Raw genomic sequence first — 21739 nt, 5'->3', positions numbered from 1 at the left:
TCCCCCGCCTCACAAGGTTCAAATGTATATGATGTCTATGCAAGAGCTGGCTTGCTTACAGCTGAATCACGGTGCTGTGTGACCTTGTCCAAGTTCATTAGCCTAAGTGACTGTGGTGGGAAGACTGAAGTCAAATCTGGAGCATTTTCAGAGCAAATGAAAAAAAACCACAGTTGTCAGGAATTACTTTAGGAAGCTTTATTTTTAGAAATTTAAATCTCTTTCTCAATGAGCTAAATAACCGTAGAAGAAAGTTGGTCCAAGAAAACTCTTCTAAACAAAGCCTCATAGTCCCTGGCCATCATGTGGATTTTGTATTTTTTGTATTGTTTGAACTTGTATGTTTGAAATGTTACTTAGTTAGTGGTTAAAAAGTTCCAACCCCTCCCCCCACATTCTCATCTTGAGTTTTAGTTCTATTTTAGCACAGAAAACTTCTTTTACTTTCCCTTATCTCTGAGCTCATTTACCACCACCCTGGAAAGTTTATAAATTTTTACTGCCAAGAAAAGTTTGTGACTGAGTTATTCTAAGTGACTCAAATGTTTGCAACTTCCACAACCTTGATAAATAGACAAAGCCCAAACTGTCTTCTTCTAACTCACAATTTCGGAAAAAGCTCTCCTGATGGAAAGGAGCAGGATGAGTTAAGGGGGAACTGGTGAGCCCCTCCCAGGAGCATGAGGACAGCACTCACCGGGAAGCACTGGTTCTCCCCTCGGATCTGCCTTCTCAGAATCAGGCGCTCTGAGCTGTGCCTTCCACTGCCTCTCTCCACTCCTATGAACCTCCCAAGTCTGTCCCATCAAAGTCTACCAATTCTAAGTCCAAGCCTCTCAATATCTTCCAAGGTAACTGATTAGCCATTTAATACATCAATTTAACTATTAGGAAGAAGGGTTAGACCAAGGCTTCTCTGCAGGGGAATTCCCAGAAAGGTAATGGCCTAAATAAAATTATGGTGGAATGCTTAGGCACTATGAAGATAGCTATTTCATAAAGGAGTGCCTTTGGGCACTCACGAAATCTCATAAGATGGTCTCCTTCTTTGCCTATTCTTTAAGTGAGCAGTCCTTAAAAGTGCCCTTGAGACCATTTCAGGGGCTCCACAAAGTCAAAACTACTGTCATAATCACACCAATTCCTTATTCTTTATTCTCTTACAAATGTGTTGTGGAGCTTTCCAGAAGTTATCTGATGTATAATGTTACCATCACTCTGATGACCCAATGAAATGTATGCTTGTAATGTATTGGTTTTAATATCAAATATGGTAAATATCAACAGACATAATTTGCTATATAAGAAAGCTCTTTGGGTCCTCAATGATGTTTTTACATGTATAAAGGGGCCCTGAGACCTTTAAATGTTTGGAGCTACTACTTTAAGCTACATGATCTGATCTGGCAACTGAGATGCCAGAAATATAGCTAAATCAGAAGCAGGATATTAAGTCCTACTAAATTCAAAGCTGTGCGAGCTAATTCATTTGAAAAGGTTAGTATCTAAAAGCAAAATCAAAACAGCATATATAAGGAAGTGCTCCAAAACTGACAGGGTCATATCACCAACATGAAGGAGCTCTCACTGGTCAGAGAAGGACATCTCTGTTGTGAGAAATCAGAAATGTCAACAGCATCTTTTAGAAGACTGAGAGAGGGGAGGGCTTCACACACAGAGGGAAAATATAAGTATTATCATTAATGTCCACATTTTCCACATTCCCCAAGAGAATATCATGAGCCAAGTAGTTAGACACTTTTAATTATTTAGTATATTAATACAAATATATGAAATAATACATAATTAAATAACATATGAAAAGCTTACTAAATATATAAATATTCAATACAACAATAAAGACAACTTCCTAGGTCACTGGATACAGACAAGAAAGCAAAAGATACTGAAAAAGTCACCAGCTTGGTCCAATGATGATTTAAGAGTTCAAAACTGTTCCACTAGTTAGAACAATGTGTTTACAACAAAGGAATTTGTACAGCCATACATGCTTCCTCTGCTATTGTGACAAGTTACCTTATGAGAAAAAAAGTTGGGGGAGGCAAAGCATTTGAATTAACTGACTGCTATTCAGAAAACTTTCTAAACACCTCTTTTCATAATATATTTCATTATACTAGGTTGAATTTAGAATGATTAAAATAGGACTGGGTCATATTATGAGACAAATGGATGAGAAATGCATGCTTTTTAAAAAATGCAAGTTGCTGTCTAAGACTAACAATATTTAGTCTGCTATAAAAACAGATAAGCAAAGTTAAGGTTGCCAATGTTACTTCACAATAAATTCAGTTCCACGTCCATGTGGTAAACATCATAGAAGTACATGAAGAAGAGCAGTGAAACTGAGACTTCTAGAAAGACCAGTTAATAGCAAAAACAGTAAGCAGGCAGTGGACAAGATACCCAGTGATGAGGAAATAGACTTATGGACCAAAGAAGAAGGGAAGAAGAGATGGCATATCCACAGAAAGGCAAAAGGCAGTCTCAGAAAAGTTCTTTGGTCCCTATCTTCCTGTATTCTTCTCTCTTTCATTTCTTTTCTCTTTATTTATCCTTTTTTTTCCCTGGAATTACATCTGTTTTTAGAGCAGAATGGCAAATTATTCGGTCCAACTTCTTAACTTTCTGGATGCGAACGTGAAAGTTCAATGAGATATGGTTAACACAGAGTTGCCACCAGTTGGAGTCAAAGTCAACCTCCGAGCGGTGGCTCCTGGCTCCAAGTCCAGTATCCTTTCAACAGCACAACACTGCATCATTTTGCAAAACCAAGTCCTACAACAGACCTGAGAGGTAAAATGACTTCCTCTGGGAACTCACAGAAGCACTGGGTGGCCTGCGTGGCAGTGGAAAGTCTTGAAATTCTTAGGCCTTTGACTCCCATTTTTTTGCTCTTTTAGGTTCCTTGGAGAATGACCCTCTTTCTTCTGCTTGCTTCCTGAGTCAGATTCAAGTAGACCAGGAAATAACTTTCAGGGTTCTGTGTGACTCCTCTAGGGCTCTGGGTAAAAGAAAGATCAAGATACGAACTTTGAACATCTATAATTTCTATTCTAATAGATTTTCAGCAGATAGATAATAGAAGGATCAATAAACACAGAATTCTCCAGTGCATATTTCATCAGCAAAGAGAAGGAAGTAGATATCGCTGACCCAGTGTGCTGGGAGGCACTGTGCCTCTCTTTAAAAGGATATGAGTAGTTCTAGGAAATAATAGCTTACTATTCTTAAGCAAGATTATACTTGCTTAATAATACATGTAAGACTACAAGTAAAAGAACAGGCTCAAGAATTCCAAATGATCCACATGTATTTTAAGACCTTGAGCTTTGTTTCCTATGGATATTCACTTATTGGACATCAAGGTAGGTATGGTCACAAACTAGACAGATGGAGGCCCTTATAAGACTATTAGCTTTCTAGCCCTTAAACTGGGAGAATGTGGGCCTCCCTACAAGGCAGGTAAACAGTGAAGTAAAAGATCTGGGATTTTATCTTGGCTCCAAATCTCACTCTCTGTGTAATCTTAAGTAATTCTTCACTGGAACCTGAAGTTTTGCATGTTTTAACTGTGCCAACATTTCTAATACCAGTGATTTGTTCCATGGTGAAAGACACAGAACAGCTCAGGCAAGAATGCCCAGACTTGCAGGTTTGTTAACCACCTACTTTATGACTGGATTGTGTTATGACATTTTGATATGATGGGTGGCATTGATACCGATTCAAGGGTAAAATTTTATAGACAGATAGCCTTGGGATGCAAGATTTCTCCCAGCAGTTCTAACCTAGGTTGTTCAACAATAACTGCTTTACACTTTTCTCATTTAAAGCATCCCTTCTTCTGCTTGAAACCATGATTACACTGGAATGGGCTGAGAGTTGCCACTCAGCCAGCCTTCAACTGGGAAGCTTAAGTACCATTATTAGTAAAGCAAAGATTTTAATTTTTTTTGGAAACATATATCTTTTATATTATTCTTCTAATTAATCTCCAATTTCAGCATCACCAATTATTTAATGAGCATTGCTGTTATTTGATAGAGTCCTAAGCTTAAAATAAGAGAAAATGACTTGATTCTACCCAGAATATAGTGTTTCACTAACATTGCCATTATCATCATTGCAGAGAACTCATTTATAAGGTTAGGTTACTGTGAAGCAAAGTGGGAAAAATCAAAGTAATTATATAGATAATATAGTTTAAATAAATCACTTTTACCTGACATAGATATTTTGAAGAGAAATGAAGTTTGGAATATGCATTTCACATGATTGTCTAAGTCTTCCATTGGTTTCCAATTCAACCGTGACCCAAACAATAGAAGACTGCTACTCAGAATAAAAATTTCTAAAAATTAGGTGAAGTGAAGTTGTTTCTGAGAAGCTTGTAATCATTGGTGGTTTGGCTAATGAAAAATAAAAGATTATTCTTAACCTCAAATTTAATGTTTTTGTAGTATATGTCAGGGGCAAATTTATGACATCAACTGGGTTTTAATAGGAAAAAACTATCAAGAAGTTTCCCTGGGAAATTTTAATTTCTTTTCACTTTCTATTTAGTAATAGAGTATTGATTCATAATATTGATTCATAAAAGAAAAAAAAAGTTATTTGAAAACCTATTAAACTACTATCATACTGTTGTAGTCTCACGAGAAGTAACTGTGATCTCTCTAGAAATGGTGCAAAGAGAAACTGCCTCTAACTCATCACACCTTCCTCAGAGAACAGCTTTACTGTTGAAAAAAACCAACACTCTCTGGCATTACATCAAATCCTAAGAAAAGGGGCCTGACTTCTCTATGAAAATAACATCTGTCATTAGAGATTACCCCTCTGTCTAAAACCTATAAATTTGCTTATGTTTTTGTGAGCAATAAATCAGTGATTTTAATCTACAATAAATAATTTTGGTCATTTATCTAACAAAGATTTGACAGACTTTTCTTACCAGATTTGTCTTACTACTGGCAGCTCCAGGGAGATGATTCTTTGTTTACTCATATTCAATAAGCTCAAAACCTAATTCACCTCTACTTTTTCTTTCCCCACAAACTGATCTCTCTCACTCACACACACACACACACACACACTCTCTCAGTTCCCCCTCTCCACCTCCATTTCTGTTCACATGACCATTTTTTCAGGTCACTGAGGTCCAAAATCTTGGGGTCATTTTGACTGATCATGTTTCCCTGCCCATCCAAAAGTTTTATGTTTCAGAAGATAATAGAAAAAGAGAGGAGAAAAAAACACAAAGGGTAAAGAAACATATTTTGTAATAACCTAAATGGGAAAAGAATTTGAAAAAGAATAGATACATGTGTAACTGAATCACTTTGTTGTATACCTGACACTAACACAACACTGTAAATCAACTATAATCCAATATAAAATAAAAATTAAAGATGACAAGAAAATGTGGTAGGACTATTCACTTTCATCACAAATTGACAACCAAAATTTTTTACTTAAAGAAATTTTTAAAAGTCACTATATTTGATGATTTTCTTCCTTTTCTTCCAAATTTTTGGGTTACTTAAGTTTTGGTCTTAACAAACCAGTATTTTCTCAGCCTTGAGAGTTTGTCTCCAGCATAGCTGACACTTGATTTTACTAGCTACTTAAGTATATGGGACCAAATAACCTTAAGCTGACTCTCTTTACTTCAGCAACTGAATAAGGCATGAACAATTATATTTCCCAGAAAATATGAGACTTAATAAACAAAGGACAATTATTTTGCAAATGTCCCTTTCTAGTGAAATTTACCTTGGGCTTGAATGGACTGTATTATGAGATTCTTGTTCAAGGGGACATTTTAAAATGAATTTGAACATGTCATACTTTTCTGCTTATACATTTACAGAAGTATAGAGCAATATCAGCAAGCACAGACTAAAATAAACACAATTAACAACTGTGCCTTTCAAGTCAGGAAACCATAACTGGAAGAATATTCCAGCAGAGGTCAGGAGACCAGGATTCTAATTTTAGGCCTGCTGTTAACTGTGTTAAGGGAAGGAAGTCAACTTCAGTTCCTAACTGGAAAAGCAAAATATTTGGAAAAAGTAGAGTCAACTGGCCTTCTGCCTTTGACATTTTGCAGAGAGCTAAGGGCTTCCCAGGTGGCTCAGTGGTAAAGAATCCATCTGCCAATGCAGAAGCCTCAGGACACTGGATTCAATCCCTGATCTCTGGGTTGGGAAGATCCCCAGGGGAAAGAAATGGTCATCTATTCCACTATTCGTGACAGGATAATCCCACAGACAGAGGAGCCTGGCAGGCTACAGTCCATGGGGTCTCAAAGAGTCAGACAGGGCTGAGTGACAGCACAAGGAGCTCTATGGGCTTAAATTTATGTGCAGTAAGATTATCTGATTTGCAATCTCCTGTCCCCTACAGAACAAATCCTTTTATCTACATCTGCAAAAGGTCACTGATGCTGGTGATTTGTTGTTTTCCTTACAAAATCACAAGAATTCATCTAGTATTTATATAAGGCTTATGCAAAATTAAATGTTCAAAAAGCTTAGAACATGAAAGATATTAATCTATGAGACATAAAAAGAGGAAAAAGGGTAGCACGTGAGTGATACTTTTTTTTTTTTTTTGGTAATGTCATGTCTCTGCTTTTTATTTATTTATTTATTTATTTATTTTTATTAGTTGGAGGCTAATTACTTCACAACATTTCAGTGGGCTTTGTCATACATTGATATGAATCAGCCATAGATTTACACGTATTCCCCATCCCGATCCCCCCTCCCACCTCCCTCTCCACCCGATTCCTCTGGGTCTTCCCAGTGCACCAGGCCCGAGCACTTGTCTCATGCATCCCACCTGGGCTGGTGATCTGTTTCACCATAGATAGTATACATGCTGTTCTTTTGAAACATCCCAGTGAGTGATACTTTTAATAGAAATGTAAAATAACACTCAAAGTGAACATTTTCCTCCCCTTTCTGTCAGTCATGTGAGCTGGAGAAAGCTCCCACAGCATTGCTTCATCCTAGAAAATTCCCACTACATACAACATAAACTGCACATTTTCATTAGCTTTAATAAATTATGCAGTGTCTTCAGAAATGAAAGAAGTTTAATTCTTCCCCTCTGGCTGACTCCTCTTGTTTGATAGTGTCTCTTGTTTTATATTCTTTCACAATGTTTAGACTCAGCATCTATGAGGTACTGAATTTGCAGTTTAAGAAGTGGAATTGAAAAAATCTGTTTGAAAATCTACCCTTCCATTCATTCATTCATTCTTTTAATGAACATTTAGTGAGTATACATAAGATACTGTGATAGATGTTGTAGGAGATGGAAAGAAATTAACAGTGTATAAGGGCAGGATGACATGATGCAGTTATTATCCCCTGTGCATTGCCTAGAGCGTCTGAGCCATAGTGAGCACATAACACGGAAAGCACTACTGAGATGGTGATCACATTGGACAGGTTCACAGTCTCTTCAGTGGGATAGCTGACCTGTTGTTCAGTCGCCCAGTCATGTCTGACTCTTTGTGACCCCCTGGCAACATGCCAGGCTTCCCTATCCTTCACTGTCTCCTGGAATTTGCTCAAACTCATATCCATTGAGTCAGTGATGCCAACCAACCATCTCATCCTCTGTTGTCCCCATCTCTTGCCCTCGATCTTTCCCAGCATCAGGTTCTTTTCCAACGAGCTGACTCTTCGCATCAGATGGCCAAAGTATTGGGTCTTCAGCTTCAGCATCAGTCCTTCCAATGAATATTCAGGGTTGATTTCCTTTAGGATTGCCTGGTTTGATCTCCTTGCAATCCAAGGGACTCTTAAGTGTTTTCTCCAGCACCACAGTTGAAAAGCATCAATTCTTTGGTGCTCAGCCTTCTTTATGATCCACATCTCACATCCATACATGACTACTAGAAAAACCATAACTTTGGCTACATAGACCTTTGTCAGCAAAGTGATGTCTATGCTTTTTAATATGCTGTCTAGGTTCATCATATTTTTTCTTCCAATGAACAAGTGTCTTTTAATTTCATGGTTATCACCCCTTATTTAGGACTTTCCTGGTGGCTCAAATGGTAAAGAATCTGCTTGCAATGCAGGAGACCCAGGTTCAATCCCTGGGTCAGGAAGATGCCCTGGAGAAGGAAATGGCAACCCACTCTAGTATTCGTGCCTGGAGAATCCCATGGACAAAGGAGCCTAGCGGGCTATAATTCACAGGGTGACAAAGAGTCAGACATGACTAAGCACTCATCCCTTATTTATATCTTCATTTGAACCCCAGATTGTCATCAAACAATAATTTTTTCCTTCTTTTTACTTCCTATGGGACTCACCTCGATCTTGGTTCCGATGACGTTTCCAGTAGAGTAGAATTGAGATTAAGACCAGAAGAATTACCAAGGAGACAATGCTTAACAGCAGTGGAACTGAAAACCAAAAGCCTGTGGATATTGAGGGGAGAAAAGGAAAAACTAGTGATAAGTGGAAGCTGTAGAGGTAAAAAGTAATAAAGAAATAGTTGTAATGAGTTTTTACTAGAATTGTACTTTTGATGAAAATTATTCTTAAGTATATAAAGGTCTGCATTCATGACCTCATATTATTTTAATAGCATTTAAATAATAATTAACATGTTTTATGTGGTTACTATGTAGTAAGAGCTTTGAATGTGTTACCTTCTTTAATCCTCAAAATAGCTCAAGAGTTAGGTATTATTATTGCTATCATCTAACAAATTAAAAAAACAAACAACTGAGGCTCAGAGAAGTTGGGTAAGCCCCAAATCAGCGTAGTAATTGGTAGAACAAGGCTTGGTCAGAGATCTGTTTGCCTTCAAAGCACATAATCTTTGCCATACTGTCCATTAAATCAATATGTTTATTGAGGAATTTTTGGAAGATATAGAAAAATATAAAGGAAAAATAATGAATCTCATGATTCCAACCTCCAGGAATAAACTCATCTCCATGTTTTAATTGTGTTCCTTCTAATCAATGTCTTTGTTATTAAACTTCTTTCTAGTAGTCAATAAATGCAACTTAGCCTACATATAAGTTCCTCAGTGTCACTGTGTAATACAAAGTCAGAAAAAGCACTATCTGATTTGGGAGTCTCCGGCATCTTCTCCATACCTTTATAATGGGATTTGTCATGTCATAATTTAACTGAGCACCTTCAGATTGGTCTCACTAGTGTTAGACACTAGTTAAGAGTTCAGATTGGTCTTCAATAGATCTAGTACTTGACATAATGGTTTAAGTGTGAAAATTTTTAGTAAATGCTTGCAGAATGAACAAATATTATACAAATGATATAAATGTTATAAATGATAATCAGTCTATTTGGGCACTCTTAGAAAAGAAGACATGTTCCTTTTCAGATTCTTGCTTTTCAGGGAAATTTACCCTTCATCTTGGTGAAATCTAAGGATCTTGTCATAAATGTCCAAATCTAACACCACAAACATCTTGATCAAATTTACTTAAATGTTTACTTTTTAATTAGTTTGCTTTTTCAAGGACCCCAGAAATGACTACAAGACATGTTCATTAGAGGCTATCTGGGCTTCCCAGGTGGCGCAGTGGTAAAGACTCTTCCTGCCCATGCAAGAGACAAGGGTTTGATCCCTGGATTGGAAAGATCCCCTGTAGTAGGAAATGACAACCTGCGCCTGGAAAATCTCATGGACAGAGGACCCTGGTGGGCAACAGTCCATGGGCTCACAAGGAGCTGGACATGACTGAGCAACTGAGCACATGAAAATGAGGCATAAACTTTTCCGGGTTCACAATGTACCCTGAAAAATGCAGCAATATCTTTTAATAGGGGGCTTGTTAAATGAGTGCCTCATCCAGAGTTAGTGCTTCAAAACTACGCAGAGAAAGGAAACTATGGCTGTTGTCACTGAAGTGTCTTGCCTCTAAGACCACTGCTTTCCTTATTCTCTCTCCCATCATCTTTACCTCTTGTATCAATGAGACCCAGAGATAAGAGTTTAGATGGAAATACAAGACAGCAAAAGAGGTCCTGAGCAGGAAGCAATTTATTTTAAAATGATGTTGGGAAAACTCAGATTGGCTTCTTTCCTAAAAGATCTATTGCTCCTTTCCCTTAGTGTAGATTATGCAAAGTTTTCATCTCAGATGTGACTTCTTCCAGGAAAACATTGTAATCCCTCCAGACTGAGCTGATGCTCCTTCTCTGCATTCTCAATCTTCCCAGGTTATACCACGGCTTTCTTTTTTTTCCCCCTTTTATCAGAGAATGGTTTGTTGCAGGGTCAATCAAGGAGAACAGGTGGCTCCTGCTCAAAAACCCCAAACTCCTACCATAGCTTTCTTATGGAAGCATTTAACCTGCATTTTTACAACTACCCAGCTCCTTCTTCATTCCTTCCTGGACTAGAAGCTTCCTGTGTTCGGGGACTGAATCCTTGCTGTCACATTTCTGGCATAACAAATACTCAGGAGCACAGAAGAATAAATCAATGGAATGGATCTCAGTAAAAGCATTCAGTGTGTGAGCAACATACCACAATTGCCAAAGCAATAAAATAGGCTATACTGGCTTCCTCAACTCTGTTTTTCTTCCCCTACTTATCCCATTCTCTGCCTTATCAGCTTCTCTGCTAAGAGGCCAAGAGGCCCTGCAGAGCATTCACCACCTTGCAGGTGTGTGTCCACACCTGCGACCACAGAAACCTCTCTTACCTTTGTTCACAGTTTCCCTGTAGTCAGTCACAGTCCCCAGGTGTAGCACCTGGCAGATCACATCCTTCCCCACCTGTCTCTTGGGGTCTTTGATCTGGAGGGTGCTGGTGACAGACGTTGTTCCATTGGGGTGTGAGACGATCTCAGTACTGTTCTCAATTCCTGACCCAGAGACCTTCCAGGAGATCATAGGGGCTGGGCGAGCATTGGCCGAGCAAGTGATGTTTAGGTGATCTTCAGATAATTTATAGTGAAGGAATACTGTGGGCTGTACTGGGACAAGAAAATGATAAAATCTGATGTGAGTCCGATACTCTCCTCAGAGAGAAGAGAGGAAGATCTTTACAGAAAGACAGTGGGATAATGTGGCACATCCAATCCAAACTGGGGCCTTCTCTTCCTGTCTAATTCTCTGAACAGCAGGGTAGAGACTGGCCTATACAACCCTGTGAGAAGAATGATCCTCTATGGAGCTTGTCTCTAAGAGAATTAGCTAGATGGACAGAGGGTACATTTCCTCCCAAACAGTGCAGAGAATAATTATTCTTTTCTCTTTCGTGGGCAATGCAGTATCTCTGCCTCCTTCTGGGTATCCCTCTCAAGCAGCTGGACAACAACTATCAAGCAGCACCTCCACACAGCTGGTCTGCACTCCTCAGAAAACCAGAGCAGTTTCAGAACAGAGAGCCTATAGGGGGGCTGCCACATAGAAAAAGCCTTTTTCTATTTGGAACTGGGCCAGTGAATAAGAGGCATGGAGCAGACTTAGAAAGTCCCTGTTTGAAATATCTATACAAAATGCAAATTAGGAATTCAGTCAGTAGTCAGAAAAATCACAGAATGACAGTTGTGAGGACTTTGGAGATCACCTTATGGAGTTAACACAAAACAAACAGCTTATGAAGAAAGGACATTTTTAGGTCAGCTGTACCCTGTTCCCTTTCAAAAGTCCCTTGACTAATGCGTTCATTTTCCTTGGAATGTACAGTTTATCTCTGCTGAGCAAATGCAAATGTCTTTCTATGGTTGGCTTTGGAGCACAAAAGATAATTAAAGGGCGGTGCTAAATAAAAGCTTGTCTGTGTTTAGAAGTTCAAGAGGTAGGTGGGTGGGAGTAGGCTGGAGGAAATGAGCCTACAGGAGGACTGTGGCTCTGTCCAGAGAGCCCAGATTACTAACATCAGTGAGCCCTGGGGGAAGAGAAATAAAAGTAAAGGAGGACCAGTACGGCTGAAATGGCCAGCCTGGCTAGCAGGGTTCTCTGGTATATCAAAGAATCACTTGGATGAAACTTATACCTTATGGCTGGAAAGTGTCATTATGAGGAAAAACTACAGAATTACCAGCTAGAAGACACAGAGGAGTCTGCGTTTCAGGCATACAAATTATTCAAAGATTAATGAGTAAAGAAAGGGAGCAAGAGAGAAAGATGAACAAAAAGGAAAGAGGAAACAGAAATGAGAAAAATATGACACAAGAAGGAAAAGGAAGAAAATGTTGAAAAGAAGGAAATAAGGAAGGGTGAAAGGAAATGAGGGAGGGGGGCAAGGAAAAAGAGCAAAGTAGGGAAAAAAAAAGAAGAGGAAGGAAGGATTGGAGGAGGGAAGAGACACAGAAAAATGGAGACAGGAGACAAAGGAATGAAAGAAATAGAAGTCAAGAAGAAAAGCCTGATGCAAGATCCTGCAGAGACAACTCATGGGCAAAATAAGTGAAAGAAACATGTTATCTGGTGTCATCCTACCTCCCTTGCATTCTTGTTTACTGAGCCTCTCTTTATCCCTTGTCCAATATTCTTGGTGTGTTCAAACTCTCATTTTAACATTCCTAATAACCCTAAGTTTGACTTTTCCCTTCTAAAACCACCACCAAGTGTGCATCTTCCAAAACTACCCCTTATTCCTAATTCTTAGTTCTTGATCCCAGCTAAGCATCAGTTAACAGGAAAGGAATCTTGTCAAACTAAGCCTCTTAGATTTTAGAAGAATGCTTATTTTTCAGCTAAATCCCTAGCAGGCATTGGGTATGAAGAACCTCTGCTGCATGGCTGTATCAATTTTGCGAAAGATCCACTGAAATAAAAATGAGAGGGACCCCCATAACTGGCTCCAGCTTAGCCCAATCTGGCTTTGTCCTTAGGTTCAAAAATATGAAAGTTCTTAGGGACCTTAGAGATGATCTATTTCACACTTATGGTGCAGATAAATAAACTCTGGTACACCATGGACAGGACTCCTCTAGGGTCACATGACTCCTAGTGGTAATGCCAGGTCTGAACCATAGCACTGCTTAGGGAGAATTTATCCTCACTATGGTCCTTAGTTTACTCTTGTTGACAACAAGAGTATTCTTCAGGGCAAAGATAACTCCAGGCAAAGATTCAACATAGGTCAATGAACTCTCCAAATAACCGTAACCACAGTTACACAATAGACAAGAAAGGTCAAGTGTCCTCCAATGAACCTTTCTGGGGCTAGGATCCTGAAAGACTAGGTACTACCTCCACTACATTTCAAACATTCTTCAAAATAACATTTCAAGCTAGAGACAATGTATTCTCAGAGACTCTCACCAGAGAGAGTGAGGCAGGCTATTCCTGAGATCTTTCCAGAACCAAAGGTATTAAAGAGGCACTTGTAACACGCCTCATCCTCCAAGGTGGTATTCCAGAAGGTAATGGTTGAGTTCATGAGTCCCAGCTGGGTGATGTTTATCTTGTCCTTGTAGGCAGGCTGGACTACAACCCCATGGTTCTCGCTGTAGGTGATCATGTTTTCTGGGCTTACAGCCTTGACTTTTTGCCATGTCACAATCAAAACTTCTTGGGGATGTTGCAGAAAGCATCTTAAAGAAGCAGGTGTGTTCAGCAGCGCTTTTACGTCCTGGGTCACCACTTTATCATGGAATCATAAAAGAACATTTATATTTTAATACATACACAAATAAACATTTTTGATAAACGATGCATGTTCAAAGTCAAATTTAGAAAGAAAGAAAAATACAAAAAAGAAAACAACATTTACCTACCTTCCTGATGTTGCTAAAGAAATATAAGTTCAAATATGTTTGTTCAGTCTTTTAGAGTGGCAGAGTAGAAAAATAAGAAAGCAAACTCCCAGTGGCCAGAATTTACATGAAGAATCCCTGTAGGCTGGAAATTAGGTGAAGTGAGGTTGAAGATGGAAACTGCCAGATAGGATAGAAGTATCACCAAGTGAGTTTATGCCTGGAACAGTAACAGCTAGGAATAAGAAAGGGTCAATGGATAATATGCAGTGATTAGTTTAAGTGAAGAAGTTACAGCAGCCCTATACATTCCACACACACATCTGAAAAGGAAGGGGCAGCAGTAGTGACGTCTGCCATCAGGAAGCAGTGGTAAATATAGGAACATGGACAGAGAGATGTACAGGACAATGCTCCAGGAGGCTGATAGTACCAGAGAGCTTTGACAACTAAATTACAGTCTACACAGTCCCCTGTTTCTACTGACTGTAGTACAAAATATAAGGTATGGCAATAATTTCTTCCCCCTCCAATGATGGCTACTCTTATTGATACGATAGATGACTCAATGGGAAATCTCAATACAATAACAAATAGACAAACACTTGAGTAAGCTAACACAATGATAGAGGAATAATAAACTCTACAAATGAATAAATAAACATTTTTACATGGACAAATGTGATATCTCAAGTGTGAAAAGGAACCAGCACTGTAAATAGAAGAAACTAGAGATGTATAAAATGAGAAATAAACCCTTTTCACAACCTGGCTGCCTTAGCAGAATGAGTATTACTGAAGACTAAATTAGTAAGTAGGAAGACCAGATCATAGAATTCTTCCAGAATTGGAAGCATTAAAAATACAGAAAAGATTAAAGAAATATTGAAAGACTGATATTTCAATATTAGTCCAAGTAAGATTTTTAAAAGGAAAGAGAAGGGGAAATGGAAGACAAAAACACTGTAAGAAACAAAAATGTATTTTTCAAAATGATAAAAGGAGGAATCTGAAATAAGATATATCCTTCATGAACCTTCATGTACCTAGCAACATAACTCTGAAGTATATAAAAAGCTAATAGAACTACAAAGGAAAATGCATAAATCCATAATCATAATGGGAGAATTTTTCACTGTTCTCTCAGAATTTTCACTTCCACCTATTAAAAAATAAGTAAAGAAATAAAATCAAATACAAAGATATAGGAGACTTTAAAAACAAATATTTATACATGTACATGTACTATGTCCATATGAGCATGTATTTATAAACCTTTACCCAAAAGAAAACATACACACTTTTCAAACCACATGTGAAACACACCCCGAAATTAAACTTGAAGTAGTATACAAAAAAAAAATGACCTTGCATTGGGTCCATAATGCAATAAAATTAGAAATTTACATACTCTTGTCTCCTTAATTACACCAGAAATCATAACAAAAGTTTTAAATCACTATGAATGACAATAAGAATATCATATATTAAAAGCTGTAGAGGCTTATAAAGCAGTTCTCAGGGGGAAATATTTAATCCTAACTTAATTTATTGGGAAACAGGAAAGATTGAAAAATGAATACCTACATACATTCAAAATTCCCACACACCAGAAATTGATAAAAGGAGTGAATTAATAAAACTAAAAGCACAAATTAATAAAACAGTATAGAAAATACTGACTTAAAACACCAAAATCTGTTGTTTTATTTTTTGACTAATAACACAGATAAAATGACTAGAGTAATTAGAAAAAAAGAATATCTGCTCTACAACATCAAGAATGAAAAGATGGGCATTGCAACAAATACAAACTGGAACCACCAAGTGTTGCAAAATTCCAATTTCAGTAAGATGCACTCTTGATAGTTGCAAAAAGTTCTAGGGGAATAGCTGTTGTTAGGATGGGGTTTCCTAAAGTTTGCTGAGTACAGAGCATAGATTTGAATAAACTGCTGCTGTTAGAATAGAGAGTAAAAAGGGGATCAAAACTAGAGTTTTAACTTCTAGGGCGATTTTTCTCTTTGACTATGCAAGAAATAATTTAATGGAAAGTTTACAGTTATTTGCTGCTTATGTGAAATCCCATTTAGGGTCCCCCAGTGGGTAAATCCTGTGCTATGCATGGTGTGAAGCGTCCCTTTGTGCCCCTGTGAAGGCCGATGACTACGGTACACACCACACTGTTGTGCAGGTTTCCCAGTCGTATCCAACTCTTTGCAACCCCATGGACTATACAATTCATGGAATTCTCCAGGCCTGAATACTGGGGTGGGTAGCCTTTCCCTTCTCCAGAGGATCTTCCCAACCCAGGGATTGAACTCAGGTCTCCCACATTGCAGGTGGGTTCTTTACCAGCTGAGTCATGAGGGAAGCCCAAGAATACTGGAGTGGGTAGCCGATCCCTTCTGCAGCAGATCTTCCCAACCCAGGAATCGAACTGGGGTCTCCTGCATTGCAGGTGGATTCTTTACCAACTGAGCTATCAGGGAAGCCCATAGTACACACCACACAAAAGGTAATAAAAGGCCATCAGTAAGTGAGGTGTGGTCTCCTATGGAACCAAGGAGAAAGGTCTGGCAGAAGTAGGAAATTCAGCAGATAAGCGGACAGCACAGGTGTGTTTTATATAACAGACTGTGTGAACCCATGTAGCTTTCATATTTCACAATTTTTAATATTTTTCTGTAAGAGGGACACACCCAGTTTTAAGGCTTATTGCAAGATAAGCCCTAGAGGGCAAATTCATTCTTACTCCCCCACGCATCCCCATGTCTTCACACACATAAGGAATTATTGTTTTAAAACATTATTCACTTTGATAGGTGAAAAATGATGTCTTAATTCAGAAAGAATTTTTTTCATGTCTGGTTTTATCTATGAAAAGTTTCTTAATATTAAAGTTTTTGAAAACAAAAATGTGGAAAGCAGAAAGAACCACTCCCAGTCTTCCAAACAAATTACACAGTTAAATAATTCATGCAAATGGACACAGCACAGACGAGAGTGGTCAGAGGTCCACTCCGGAAACCGTGTTTCCTGGATCCCACGCAGGGGAATCGAGTATCTTTACCTTGTGCCCTGCATAACACCAGTGCTGCCAAGAGCCAAATCAGTTGGAAGGTAGACAGATGACAGACGAGCCTTCTGAACACCTGAAGACAGAGAGCAAGTACAGAAATGGGCATTTGAATGTGGACAAAGCTAAGGGAGCTTCAATCTAATTGTTGTATCAGGAAAAACTGCAGCTAAAGTTTTAACCACCGGAAGCCTTTGGTTTTGTGGAAGCAGAACCAGGGACTATAAATGGAAGAAATAACAGAGGCTGCTTAGGGTGGGATGGGAAAAGCAGCCATGTGGTTCTTTCATTATGGCCATTCCTAGCAATTTGAGGCCATGCTCCCAAAGCCACCACTGTCAAGACTGATGAGAAAACAAACTGCCAAAAATATACCCAGAAAACACAGACTGCAAATGTTGAAGAAAATTTACTCCCCAAATAATCCACATCTGTTAATATTAAAAATGTAACTCAGGTGTAACCACTTTGCAGAATATGCCTTGATACTTGCTGAGGGAGATTTTCCTGCAAATTCTGCACAATTTATGTAAATTGTACCTTTTAAAACCAGTATTTGGCTTTTTTTCTTCCCCCTTGCTTTATTTTTCATGTGTCTGGGCAGAAATCCTTGGCCTTGTGGGTTTTTTTTTTTAAACAAATCATTGTGGTATTTAACAGAGTATTACTCTGGGAATCATTTTGCTATAAAATGAAGAGTGGAATGGAGACAGATTACTCTGCAGCAGTCACCATCCTCCTAAACTCCCCACTCCTGGGCCCAGGCACAGAGCATCCTTCTCAGGACACAAACCAATGCTAATCAGCCTCTCTTTGCTCTCCCAGCCATGGGTCAGAAAAGCTGCTTCCTCCATCACCTTGTATTCGTCCCATCAGCTTTTTCTGGGATGAATGCCTATCCTTGGTCTTTCATCATTTAGGCTTTTAAAACTCAAATGCTTAGGCTCTTGTTATTTCAAAACTTTGGCTTCTGAAACCAGAAGTTTTCTTTGGCATTCTGATTCCATACCATCACGCCACATGGAAATCTAGGTTCTAGTAAAGGCTGTGATGAGGAATGCAAATAGTTTAGTAGCTCTCAGAGTAAAAATCTGTATTTTAGGATAAAAGAAAAAGCAGACACACACCAAACCACAAGATGTGGGAACTGGGAGACAGTAACATTTAAGAAACAGAAGCACAGTGATTGAGGTGAAAAGAATTAGAAAGAAAGCCTTGCTATTAATTAGGCACACATTTCTTCTGGCTAATTTGAATTCAGGTTAGCACAAATACTAGGTGTGTAAGCTTAGACAAATCATTTTACCTCTTGGAGATACAGGAAAAAATTAACAGTACCAATCTTCTCTGTTAAAAAGGTTAAATGAGATGGTATATGTAAAGCTCCTATAAAGTGATTGATAAAAATAAACACTAAATCAATGTAGCTGTTATCTCATTAGGCTACTGCCTGTATCTCACTATTTGCTGAACCCAGGGTAGGCAAGACTTGAGTAGGGAAGCTGGAAGAAGATACAAAGAGCACAGGACTGCAGACATTCCTTATCCTGCGAGGCAAGGCAGACAGGCTTCACTCTCTAATGGCTGACGTGGCAGCAACAATGACCACACAACTCAGTGCAACTCACTCCAACCTGACTCTCCTCCAGCTTTTCAGGTGGTGCTTATATGGGGCCACACCATGATGCGTGAGCGCAGTGCCACGAATGATCCCAGCTGTAGGATTTGAGTGGAGTGAGGTGACAGCCTGATCTCTGCCACCTGGCCAATTGTTCACTCCCTACATTCCACCCCTTCAGGGTCCCTCGCCACACAATCTACGTGCCCATCTTCCACGATATTCCCTTGGCGAGTAACCTCCACAGGGGCAACTCTGCCCCTGAGGATTCTCTCATTTAGGACCCACAAAACTCCCCCACAGGTGCCGGGCCCACCCCTTCAAAGAGGGGATCTTTGGGGGTGTTCACAGCCCACCAACATGATTACACTTTTCTAAATCTGAGGACATAGCCTTTACAGTACACTGTTAGCACATCATAGGACACAGCCTTTACAGGACACTGTTCTAAATCTGCATCAAAAGACATTGCCTTTACAGTACACTGTCCTCTGTATCTCAGGACCATAACCCATATCATCAGCTCATGTAACCACCCGTATCTCTTGCTATCGGTGCTTATACTGCTGCTCTGGTCTCAACTGCCCAAGGGGCCTTGCTAGTAACTGGGGACCGGCATCATGGCACTATCCATATTCACCTTCAGGGCAGTCAGGAAAAGTCACTCCCGGTGTCAGCAGCCGTCCATGCCACCTTGTCCGGCAAATGGGAACTCACCTCCTGTAACACCTTTTCAGTGCTGGCAGGTGAACCATCCACCACTTCCCTGCTGACTTCTTCTGTGGAGCCTCAGGCTCCTCTACTTGCTGTGTATCCTGCCAACTATACCAGTTGGCTCACTGTATCTCACTGTTCACTGAACCCAGTGTAGGCAAGGCATAAGTACAGAAGCTGGAAGAAGCTGCAAGGAGTCATAGGAATTGCAGACATTCTTTATTCACCATGGCAAGGTAGACATGCTTTACTCTCCAATGGCTGACACAGCAGCAACCACCAACATTTGACTCAACTTGACTCTCCTAGAGCTTTTTAGGCGGTGCTTCTATAGGACCACACCATGATGTGTGTGCAGCACCACAAATGATCCCAGCTGTGGGACGCGAGTAGAGTTGGGCGAGAGAGCCTGACCACTGCCACCTGGCCAAGTGCTCTCTCCCTAACGTTACTGAGAATTAATTAAGCATTTAAAGTACTTAATACAGTGCTTAAGATATGGTAAATGCCAGTATGTGTTACACAGCTTAAAAAATTCATTAATCAGATCACACAATAATGGAAGTAGAGAAGTCCACTTATAACCCTTGCCAAGAGGGCCAGAGTCCAGAGACCTGGGTCTTACCTGACAGCTGTCCATCTGGCAGCTACACTGCCCCTCCCCTGAAAATTTGTAGGTTCAAATCCTGAAGCTGCCACAGTCATATGGACTTGGAAAAATTCCTGTCTGCCTGTTTCTTTATTTGTAAAACTGGGTAATAACTCCTTCTTTGAAGGACAGGGGTGAAGATTAAGAGCACCTGGCACTCAGTAAACACTAGCTGGGAGGCCACCATTCTTCTTTGTTAAGGAAGGCAATGAAATAACTGGCTGTGTAGTCTAGCCAATAAACCATATGCAAAAAAATTATCTTGAGGCATTACTTGTATTTAGATTTTTTAATTATTATTTTATATCAGTTACCAATTTAAATGAAAATCCTCTCCTTCATTTTGTCATATACCTAGATCCCGGATAACAAAATGCCTGTCTCTCACGGATACCCTGGGTTTTAACTCTGATTTATCCGATCCTTTTGGCTTCCTATGGCAAAGGCCCAGAGGATGCAGAAAGAGGCTGGAGCTTCACAGAGGAGCCAGCCTGATCCTGAAATTCTGCAACCCAACCGCAGATTTCAGGACCAAAATGGAGCCAATACAGCACCCTCTATCCACGCAGCCAGGGTCCGCCTCCAGGCCCATTTCCTCTCAAAGGATGTCAGTGATCGGAGAAAGCGTCTCCAGAGCCTGCACCTGGCAGCATCCTGTTTCCAGTTTACCGCGACAGATGATCGCAACCCCAGGAATGGAGGTATGGCCTATACACCTCGCTTTGGAAGGCAAGATCCGCTTCTCTGCAAGGTTCAGAACTGAGAGGAAAGCGCAAGCAGGAATCCCAGCTCTGAATCAGAGAGGGGAAACCCGCAGCCTAGCTTCGCAGCCCGCCACCGCCCCGGGGCCACCGGAGAGAAGTCGCCCACCCTGCGCCCTCTTTTCCACGCCTGGCCTAGCTCACCAGACACTCCATCCTCGCTCCTGGCCGCGCAGGTTATTTGGTTGCTGCTGGGAAGCCTGGAGGGATCTCACACCGGACCAGGGAGAGCCGCTCCAGTTCCGCGGAGCAAAGACGCCTTTGCTCCCCACGGATTCGCCGCTTAACTCCTCCTCCTCCGCCCGGCTCAGGCCCCGCCCCCTACTCCTGTACCCGCCTACCCTACCCCGCAACGCAGAGGCGTAAGGGGGGATTAAATAGTACTCATCTCTTCCTGTCTTCAAAGCATTTCGCCGTTTTCAGAGGTTGCAACTGGGAAGACTGAGCAAGTGTTTGGAAAAAGATACCTTGTTTCCATTTTCATTATACAGACAAAGAAAGGGAAAGGAGGAGGTGGGAAGACATGAATTGCCTCACTGCGTGGTGCTTGGAGGAATGGCAGGCTGCATTGTGGACCACGCAAGTTATGAAATGATTTTTGAGAAATGTTACAGTTTCCCCAGTTACCATCCCGGAAAATCCAAGTATTTTGAAGCTGAATTTAACCAACAGACAATTTGCAAAGCAAATGTGTATTTATTTTTATCCAGAATCAAATTATATATTTAAACCATAAGTGCTGTAATGATCTCTCTTTTATTGATGTGACTGGGTTTTTTTCTCTGCTGTGAGAAATTTTCTTCCACTTGCATTGATGATGAGGATATTTCTTATTTTAACAAGTTCTGGAGTTCTTGGCTCTTCAAACAAACAAACAAAAGACAGATCAATGAAATGTTCAATTCCGATAGCCTTTTCTGTTTTCCCGACCACCAACCCTGACCACCACACCTACGGCAAGGTATTGGGACAGAGCTTCTATTATACTCAAGGCTGCAAATTCCTTGGCAGTAAATAAAATACTGATTTTTTTTTTCCAGAAAAACAAACTCTGAAAGGACTAAAATATTCATGGAGTGGCAAACAAGATACATAAGAGAAAGCTGCTGCTGCTGCTGCTGCCAAGTCACGTCAGTGTCCGACTCTGTGCGCCCCACAGACGCCAGCCAGCCCCCCA

The 21739-nt window shown here is 40.0% G+C and overlaps 1 protein-coding gene across 2 annotated transcripts; it reads right to left on the bottom strand.

Annotated features, from left to right (window-relative positions):
- Positions 1–1743: 1743 nt before the first annotated feature.
- CD200 (CD200 molecule) lies at positions 1744–21511 on the bottom strand. Of its 2 annotated transcripts, XM_043448914.1 has the most exons (6): positions 20707–21511; positions 16815–16896; positions 13308–13628; positions 10736–11008; positions 8360–8467; positions 1744–3025 (listed from the first exon to the last, which is right to left on the bottom strand). In XM_043448914.1, exons 1-6 carry the CDS (start codon positions 20716–20718, stop codon positions 3018–3020), a joined length of 804 nt encoding a protein of 267 aa, XP_043304849.1. In that variant the 5' UTR covers positions 20719–21511; the 3' UTR covers positions 1744–3017. The 2 variants fall into 2 exon arrangements, with proteins under 2 accessions (XP_043304849.1, XP_043304850.1); XM_043448915.1 differs by lacking the exon at positions 16815–16896.
- Between the last annotated feature and the right edge of the window lie 228 nt (positions 21512–21739).

Source organism: Cervus canadensis, chromosome 27, assembly GCF_019320065.1.
Source record: "Cervus canadensis isolate Bull #8, Minnesota chromosome 27, ASM1932006v1, whole genome shotgun sequence".
Taxonomy (NCBI): domain Eukaryota; kingdom Metazoa; phylum Chordata; class Mammalia; order Artiodactyla; family Cervidae; genus Cervus; species Cervus canadensis.
The sequence above is the reverse complement of the archived record's forward strand: the minus strand, read 5'-3'. Positions and strand labels throughout refer to the sequence as shown.